The sequence below is a fragment of the Vigna umbellata genome, chromosome 4 (assembly GCF_029865625.1).
Source record: "Vigna umbellata cultivar VRB3 chromosome 4, Vumbellata_1.0, whole genome shotgun sequence".
Classification (NCBI taxonomy): Eukaryota; Viridiplantae; Streptophyta; class Magnoliopsida; order Fabales; family Fabaceae; genus Vigna; species Vigna umbellata.
Window position 1 is genome coordinate 26,849,947 of NC_142168.1, and position 10,286 is coordinate 26,860,232.

Sequence of the window (10,286 nt, forward strand, 5' to 3'; positions counted from 1 at the left end):
TCAAAATCCTTAAAATCACACAATATAAGTTTTAAAAGAATTATTCATCTATATGACCTATTCACAACAAGTGCGCCAAATTATTTATAGTACAATCGATTAGAAGTTATCGTATCAATAAAAATTTAACAAGCATATCAATAGTTAGTTGGATTTTTGTATTTGAAAACTATTTATGTATTTTTTTCTCATAAATGAGAGGAAGAAGCAAAACTTAGCAAAACTTGTCCAATTATTTTGTGTGTAGAAAATAAACTATAGAACTTTATCTATAGATTATACATTAAAATTGTGTTTGGTTGAAAAATGTTACTTTAGCCCTCAAAATAATTTATCAAGACCCAATACTTTTATCTATCCTAAATATTAATTAAATATTTTTTACAAAAAATAAAAATCAATATATTAAATATTTAATTTTAAAAGGGAAAATATATTTTTTAATATCGAATATCAAGAAAGAAAATATAATTATATAAATATAAGAATATTAAATAATTATTGGATAAAGATGAAATAATTATAGAAAAAAGGTAAAAATAATAAAATATTTCTTTTGAAGTGAGTTATAAAATTAAAGATTAAAGAAAAATTAATATAAGTTTTTCATATTACCTAATAAATTAAAAATATTTTAATAATTAAAAATAATATGTAAACGAAGACAGATATAAAAATGGAGTAGATATCAACCTATCTGTTGTGTCCTATACTCAAGTTAAAAAATGAAGATAAATTTGGCTATGAGAACCGATTAATTTGTTATTCCTAATTTGGATAGTGAATAATTAGCTAGGAATAATTATATGAATTGAAAATAAATAATTAAAAACATTTATTACAATTTTTAAATTATATATATATATTGAATTGGAGATGAAGTTGAAATTTAATTATGAACATGGATGTAATTATTTTAATATTGAAAAAAGAAAAGTTGTAATCGTTAAATTTGATCTAGAAATGAAATTGTAATACTCAAACGCAATTAATCTAGTAGCAAAACCAAATCTAATTATGCATGAACCAAGTTCATGTCAGCAATATGTTTTACAAAGTAATTGGTTGAGATATTCACTGATTTTGCATGCTATCTGAGTTAATATTTTGGACATTCATTTCCATTTTGTTGCACTCAATGCATATTGAAATGAACATAATTATTACCCAAAGTGAAATAATTTTACCATACGAGACATAATCGATTATCAGTCAACCTATTTATTCATTCAACCCCTTCCTTCAGTGCCCAACAACACCTCTCACGTCATCATTTTGTCAACAATTTTTTTGACAATAAATACCCAATCCGAGATTTAGCATGTAATAAAATATTATTATGGTTGAAAGTATTTGATAAGATAAAATCGGTTTATAATATATATAGTAAACGTAAAATTAAGGTTTACTTAAACTCCTCCTCTTAACAAATATAAGAATTTTCTTTATAGTACTCGGTCGTACTTCCCAAAGACAGTATCTTTGGACAAGAGTGCCCCTGTTCTACTATTACAACCATTAACACAATCACATGAGAAAAGCTTATACAAAGATTCTGCTTCAAAGAATTTAACCATTTTAAATTCCGATTTTCGCTTACAACTGGTATTACCAGCATGGCTCTTCAACCTAGGAATACAAACTGTAAAGCCGAGACAAATTCTACAAAAGCAGTAAACAGTAATGGACCACAAGCACAACAAAAGAATAACTTGTGTAGTAAAAAAATATGTTACTATTTCATTTCCAAAATCTACATTGCAAACTACAAAGATGACCTCAGTCCTCACAACGAAAACATAGGCCATGGTATACCAAAAGATGAACATCACTCAAGGAATGCCTATAAGTCAGTATGAAAAAATATCTCAAGTATGTAAATCTAATGTACAAAGATCAAACACTACTGATCCACGATGGTATCAGAAGAAAGAAAACTGAAAGAACTAGGACCATAGTGGTTCCTAAATCCCTATACATTTTTTTTCTGTCATGGGTAAACTGCCACTGCGAGTATACTAGTTTAACGTGTAATGAAATTGTGTTATCTGATATGAGAAGGAGAAAATTACCTTCCTTTTCTCCTAGACTTGAAAGGGTAGCGAGAAGGGGTTGAAGGAGAGTACTCAACAGGCAATTGGGGTGGTTCCAACACCCCACTGAGAATTCCCACAACCTCCTTCAATGAAGGACGACGAATAGGTGACTTCTGCAGACAAAGCAAAGCCACCTTGATGCAGAGAAGAGCCTGCTCTTTATCCAACAACTGCAGAGACTCGTCAACCAACTCTAAAAGCTTCCCATTTCGTGCACAATGGCGTGCCCAGGAAAGTAGATTCGCTCTCTGAAACTCAGACAAAGGCGAACCACTCACTTGAAGTGGTCGCCGCCCAGAAATTATGACAAGCAACAATACCCCAAAACTATACACATCAGACTTCTCTGTCACATCCCCACCATAGCCACACTCAGGAGCCACATAACACACAGTTCCCCTCATACTAGGAGTACTGCTAACACCACCACTCTTTGGAATCTCCCCACTTGCAGAATCAAAGCTGTTATTCCTCCTTCCTCTCCATAACTCACCACTCAATCCATCCATCCACCAATCCATGTTCCCACGGTTGTTTCTGCTCCTACTCTTTCCCTTCCTCTTATCCAATGCATCATCACTCACCCACCAATCATCACCATTCTCAATATTATCACTCTTTACACCCCCCCCTTCCTCTTCTTCTTCTTCTTCTTATCCTTCTTTTCGTTCTCCTCAAAACACTCATCTTTCCACCAATCCCTCACGGTCTTTCTCTTCCCCTTCACAACCCCGTCAAAGTTCTCCTCTTCCATTGACTCCCACCATTCCATTTCCTTCACCCTTCTCTTCTTCTTCTTCTTCTTGGCCTCCTCCTTTCCCATCTCCACATCCCCACACTCAATTCCACCCTTCACCCTCTCCTTATTCACATCCCTTCCAATCCACTCCATCACATAATCCTTAACCTTCTTACTCTCCCCACTCCCAACGTCATTCTCATGCTTCCACCACCAATCCCTCACCGAATTACTCTTCAACCCTTTCCCGTTCATCTTCTTCGCATCCTCCTTCTCAAACCCCGGCGACGCCCCTGCCACCGCCAAACCCGTCTCTGGCGAAGTCATCGCCATCATCGCCGCAGTCTCTGGCGAAGGAGATTGCTCCACCCCCAAGCTACTTTCTTCCATAAAAACACTGTGAGTACTCGCCACCGATCCGCAATCCTCAACCTCCTCCTCCTTCACCTTCCGCTTCTCTTCATCATTATTAACACTACCACACTCCAGCACCTCAATTTCAAACCTCGGAGGCTCCGAGCTCAGCCTCGCTAACCCGAAGTCGCCAATTCTGGGAGAGAAATCCCTATCAAGCAAAACGTTACTCGGCTTTATGTCGCCGTGGATAACAGGGGGGTCACAGGAGTGGAGAAAGTGAATTCCTTTTGCTATGTTGAGAATGATTGAGAAGCGGGTGTTCCAGTTCGAGAGTTCGGGGCACTTGCGGTGCAAAAGCGCGTCTTGGAGGTTGCCGTTTTGCATGAGCTCGTAGACCAAGAGGAAGCGGCGTCGTTTGGGGTCAGAGGAGAAGTGCGTGGCGGTGATGACGTGGGGAGAGAGGAGCTTGGATGCGAAAAAGAGCTCGTTGTGGAACTCCCGCTCTCCCTGGTGGGAGGAAGCAGAGTCCATGAGCTTGACGGCGACCGGGACTCCGGCGAGGGTGCCGGCGAATACGGGACCAAAGCCGCCGTGGCCGAGGCGGGAGGAGAAGGAATTGGTGGCGCGGCGGAGGACGGAGAAGGAGAGGCGGTGCGGGGGGGAAGAGGAAGGAGGAGGAGAAGGAGGGTGGGCGGTGCGTTTGCGGGTGAGGGTACGGTGGAGGCAGAGGAAGAGGAAGAGAAGGAGGAGGGAGAAGGCTGAGAGGGTGACGGCGAGGAGAGGTATGAAAAAGTGGTGGTGATGATGATGTGGCGGTGTGTCTGATGAGGTGGAGAGTTGTCGGGATGGCATGTTGGAGATGTTGTTTGAGGGTTGGATTCAAGTTGTCTTGGAGAATGGGTTGTTCATGGTTTTGTGGTTGTGAAGAGATGAAGAGATGAAGAGAAGAAGAATAAGAAGAAGAATAGAGAGAATTTTGTGAATTTGTTTTGTATGTATATGAGAGTAAGAGTTTGGTGGTTAAGAGTTCGGTGTCTGTGTCTGCAGAAGAGTGTGTAGAATGAAAGTGCAATGTGTCAAAGTGATCTGTGTCCAACGTTGAGTTGAGATGACTGTTTCTTGCTGGACTGAGGTTGTTTTTCTTTTGTTTCGATACCAATTTGCATAGCGAGTCAGACATCGACGTTATGATACTATTTTTTGTGTTTTGAAAAGAATACTATTATTAACTCTGATGTGATTACTTAATATAATAAAATGTTTTATGATGGCTGAGTTAACTTAACTAATATATAGTTTATAAATTAAAAAACAGTATTTAATAAAATCTCTTAAAATCTTTTTAATTTATACATTAATGTTTTACTTGTAAGTATTATAAAAAATTAAATTTAATCACAGTTTAACTTAAGAAAGAAAAATATATTTTTTATAAGATAAATGTAATCATCATTCAGTCAATTCATTAGTATAAAATTATTATTTTCAAATAATAAGCTTTTACTGAGTAAAACTTAGCTCTCCCAAACATAAATTAGTATCTGATGAAAACTCTACTAGATACAAAGTTTTTCTGTTAAGCATATTTAAGAAAGCATAACGACATAATTTTATTGATAAATTTATGTTTTATTTTAAATTCATAAAACTAAGTAGCTTTAAATTTGTCAATTTTCTATAAACTCGTAATTTATTTATTTTTAAATATTTTTATTTTATTTATATTTATATTTTATAAGATAATTTTATTCGCCATTACATATATGAATTCCGGCAAATGAAAAATATTTTGCATGTACTTTTTGAAAAGTATTTAATAAATAATGAAATAATTTTCTTTTAATACAGAAAAAGTATCAGTGGAAAGAGTTGAATTTTGCTAAAACGTGTTAAAAGAGTTGAATTTGGAATACTAATAACTTTTTAAGGCAATTAAAATTTAAGAAAACAACAAAAAGGAATGAACTTATTTCAATTTAAATAAAAGAAAAGGCATAAAGTTATAATATACAAAAAAAAGAATAAATAGATAGTTTTATTTTTTTTTACAAAACTTGTAAAATATAGGGTTAAATATGTTTTTAGTCCCTAAACTATTGGTTGTTTCTGGTTTTCGTCCCTCTTTCAAGTAAGATACAATTTGGTTCTCATTCTTTTCGAAACGTTCGTTTTAGTCCTCAGAATTTTGGTTTTAGTCTTCATTTGTTGCTAAATGAGGACCAAATTTTTAAACAGTGTTTAGTTTTCGAGGACTAAAACGAACGTTTCGAAAAGAATGAGGACCAAATTGTACCTTACTGAGAGATCAAAACCAAAAACGGCTAATAGTTTAGGAACTAAAAACATATTTAACCCTAAAATATACTACCAATTGTGCAAGTTTGATGTATACATCAAAATCTAATCGTACATTAGACGTTTCCTATAAGTTTTTTTTTTTAATACTCAAACTTCTTACGCATTCTATATTCTGACTTTGACCTTCTTTAGAACTGTGAATTCTTATCTTTTTCTGTATAGTGCTCTTTCTATTATCTATCTATTTATTAATTAGTTATCTGTTTCTTGTGTTTTGGTTTGCTTGTGTTTATGTGCACAGCTACAATTGCAGCACTGGCCAGGAATTAATTTATTTATTTATTAGTACTGTATTTCTTGTTTTGTAGTTTTGTTGTATTTATCTGTACAGCTACAATTGCAACACAGGCTGGGGATTGATGTTACTGAATTGACTTTTTCTCAGTGTATATGTAAAAAGCACTTTTCCAGTTGGTATCATTTTTCTTTCCATGTTTACATTATGACAAACAAAAAAATCGGTTCCTTAATTTCATGATATTATACGTGATGTCATATAATCATTGTTTCACATTGATTGTCTCTTTTGTTTTTTAATGCAATCCAAAGGAAAAAAAAACTAACAATAGTATTTTGGAGAAGATATATGTTATATGGAGTTAATTTGATTGGTAATTAACTAAATAGGTTTAGTACTTAATTAACTACTAAGGAGAAGTATTAATGAAAAATTCACATTTGAAAAATAAATTATTAAAAAATTAAAGAAAGTTTAGATTTCACGTTAAAAAAATATATAAAAATTGAATATCATAAAAATTAAATTTTAAAAATTCATTAACTTAGAGTTTGAATTAGAAATGTATAGAATATATGTAACTATTAATTGGACGGTCAATTATTTGTTAAGTAAAATTAGAAAGAATTGTTAAAGTATTATAAAGATTGAATAATCATGCTAAAACAGATTAACTAAAAAATTATTATGCTTAATATCTTAATAATGTGTTTGGTCGTAATTAAGTTGACTCTAATCACTAGTCTATCATAAAGTTTATAAATTTTATAAATAAAAGTTCTAAGTAGGTAGGTTACACATTAACTATACGTTTTTTATTCTTACAATATAAATCGAACTGATTTTGATATCAAATAATCTTATATAAATATTTTTGACATAAATAAGATTTGAACTTGAAAATAATCAATAAAAAATGATTCGTTAAGAAAAGAGTCCATACACTTAAAAAAGAAGGTAATAATATCAATTATTTATACACATGTAATCTTTTCTCAATAAATTCTTGCTAATAAGACTTGTCAAAATTAATGTATAATGCTAAAAAAAGTGATCTTACAATAGGATTAATATGAAACCTACTACTTTTGTCGTAGCATGTTAAGTAAAAAAAGGGTTTGCATAAAATATGATGAATTATTAAAGATGAAGAGAAGATGTGAAAAGTAGGGTTTGAGAGGTTGGCATGAGAAGTGGAGAGTAGGTGATTTTCCTTTTTACTTCCTTTTATGCTTCTCCAAACTTCCAACTTCTTTTCTTTCTTCAAACCAACCTTCTTTAGGTCATCATTATTCATGACCCAAACTTTGGGGTGCTAATAGTAGAACACCACCAAAAACTCTGTTATTTTCTTTTGGTAGATTTTGACTTTGTAATCTACTAATTGCAATTTTGTCGTATGGAGACAGTGACAAATACTCATTAATAATCTCTCTCGATTTTGGTTATTAGGGATATACATAAAGGAAAAAAGTTTCATTCTTTTTCATTGTTATTTTATGTAAAAAATTTACTCGAAAGGAATTTAAATGCAAAGAAAATATTAACTAGTGATTGATTTGTTTCAAAGAAAATGTTTAACAATGTTGTTAGTTTACTGTTCATCTGATTTTTAATATGATTTTAGCTTGCTCATTAATAAAAATGATAGTTAATTAATTATTTACTCCTTAATCTAAACACGTGATAAGTTAGAAAGATTCTAAATATAATAACACTTTATTACTTAAATTAAAGATTGAATGCATCGCTTTGAACCCATCTCTTTATTACCTAGTTTAGCCATGCTATTAATTTTCATTGTAATATATATTTTTTTATGGATTTATCATGCAATGATAAACAAATATATTCAAATAGGTACACCAATAATAGCAACTCTTAATTTACAAAAATATAATTATTAAAAAACTTCCTATGCTTTTTATCCCGAAGGGAGAAATTTCTATTCAGAGAAAAAGACACTGTTTTTAGTCAACTTTCACAACATTTACATCCATTAAAATCTTTTCTTTTTTCTGCAATTTTTAAATAATATTTTATATTAACATAAAAAAAATATCCATCTTTGGAGATGAATTAATTTCCTTCTGCATGTCACCGTGTGAGTGCCTTTATTGTGGAAAGTGGTTTGACAATTATGGTTATTTATTATCGTTCTAAAAATAAAAATCATAAAGTGAAACAGGTGTTGCCCATAACTATTTTTTCTCATTTATGACACACTTTGCAACTTTTACGACAAAGTTTTATTTTTCTTTGTATGCTCGAAATTTTTGTTAATTTTAACAAACTCACTTAATAAAGTAACCTTCCTAATGTCTGTATTTCGTCTTCCAAAACGTATTTTAAACTCGAGATCTAATTTAAGATGAATATATCTTCTTGATAAGTTGATGGTTTAATAACTGTTTTAAATAGCTAAATTTTTTTAATTAGTTTCTTAGTCAATAAAACATTAAAAAAATATTTAAAGGTTATGCCAATTTTTTTCTCTTTTGTAATTTCTATTGTTTCTTTTTTCTGGACTAAAAGTAGAAATGTATTGAAAATCTAAATATGATTTAAATTTCACATTGGATATATATATATATATAAAAGAAAATTAAGTGCATATTTCATAAAGAATAAAATTCATAAATATATGTGAATATTTTGAGTTAAAAATGATGTTAAATTTTTATATAGATTGTGTTTCGGTTATGAGATCGAGATTGTTTGTTTATTAAATTTTGAGTGTTCTAATGTTTGTTTTAACATCGTTTGTCATTGACATTGTTAGATAAAACTAGGAGGTGATATATGCAGAAGGTACTCCAATGTTAAAGTTAGTAAAAATTTAGCTAGCTCAGTAGTTAATGTGTAATAATTTCAATCACCCACCCTCTTTACTTCAAATATGTATTTATAGATTTCGATGTGTTGTTTAAAAGTGACCATTCTAACTGCATGGTATAGTCGCTCGCTCACTGGACGGTCTCGTTGACATTTATGACTATGTGAATCATCCGGTCCAAGGTTAATTGGACGACCATATAATATAGGTTGAACTTGTATTTTATTGATTTTGAGTTATTTTTAATGAATTTCACACCTCCAAATTCTCTTTGAAAAATGTTGGTTGAATATTTTTATTTTCTTCTAAACTTTGATTATTATTTTTTAAATTCAAACAACTTATTTTACACTCAAAATCGTGTAAATTGGTTCATTTCCTTAAAATATTGCTCTTTCATACATAATTATTTGACTCAAATTTATAAAATAAACTATTAGATATGCATGCACTGTCTAGAATCAAAGAAGAAAGTGATTGATCTATGAAGAAATAGGCACACAGGAAAAGGATGGTGGTTGGACTTGTAGGGTATCCTTGTCCATGGAGGACACAACAATGGATTTCATGTGGGACTAAGTCATAACTAACTAAAGAGAAAATTTTCATTAGGCACAAATAATTTGTATACAAATTAAAAACTAAAATAGATAGACTCTGTAAGAAACTTTATATAAATTAATTTATCCATTAACTAATTTATTTCTTTTTTTTTTCATCTGTAAATTCTTAAAGAATTTATTTTCCAAACCTGACCTCTAATAAATATTTGTCTAATCAGTAAAAATGAGATTTATATAAAGAAATTGAGTTTGACTCTTGCATTTTCATATAGAAGTTTTATTGATAGAGAATCTATGTTTGTGTTGTTGTAATTTATTAAAATTGAAGATCAATCCTAATCCTAATAGCTACTTAGAATTAACTTAGCTAATTTTTTCTAATATTTTTTCCTAAAGGGAATGTGTGCTTAGAGTTGGATGCAACTGGTAAGCCAAGAAAGCAACTCCCGCAATCTATGGCTGCAAAAGTCAAGTTTTCCAAACCTAATTTTCTAAATTTCAGCCCCTAATTTTACAAGTGAGAATTTTAAAAAGCCATTTAGGCTGATTATATAATTTCCTAAGATATGTAACCGAAAAAAGGTATGTCACAAAATTATGATGATTATATAATTGAAAATGACTTTAATTTTTTTTTTTTGCATTTTTTATATGGGTTAAAGATAATAATTCATGGAAAGTTAAAATAAATATAGTACAACATGACTTTCATTTAAAGCAAAGTTAAAAAGGGATTCTAAAATAATTTCTAAATATTTTAAATTCAACCATAGAAAAGCTTTGACCCATCAATTTCTAGCATGGTGTTGGGACTTATGTAGTAATGTTGATAGAGATAAATTCCAGCTAAAAATGTTAATTTAAACTATTATTAGTAATTCTTTTAACTTCAAGTTAACTATAGACATTTGGTTTTTTCAGTCCATCTTCTTTTTCTTTTGACAGCAAGTATAGATATATTATTCATAGTTTATGAATGAAGTCAAAGAGAATAATTGTTAAAAGCTATGTTCACACGTCTGCGAATGGAAATTTGGTTAAGAAGTAGCAGAGAACAGAATTTCAAGAAACAATAAGGTAGCACAAATGATTTGACTTT

The 10,286-nt window shown here is 31.1% G+C and overlaps 1 protein-coding gene across 1 annotated transcript; it reads right to left on the reverse strand.

The window, feature by feature from the left end:
- Positions 1–1,812: 1,812 nt before the first annotated feature.
- Positions 1,813–4,379, reverse strand: LOC148199719 (receptor-like serine/threonine-protein kinase At4g25390). Its single transcript, XM_088114481.1, is given in 2 exon segments — positions 1,813–2,724; positions 2,727–4,379. Coding segments are annotated over 2 exon segments (1,974 nt in total). The 5' UTR covers positions 4,045–4,379; the 3' UTR covers positions 1,813–2,068.
- Positions 4,380–10,286: the final 5,907 nt, after the last annotated feature.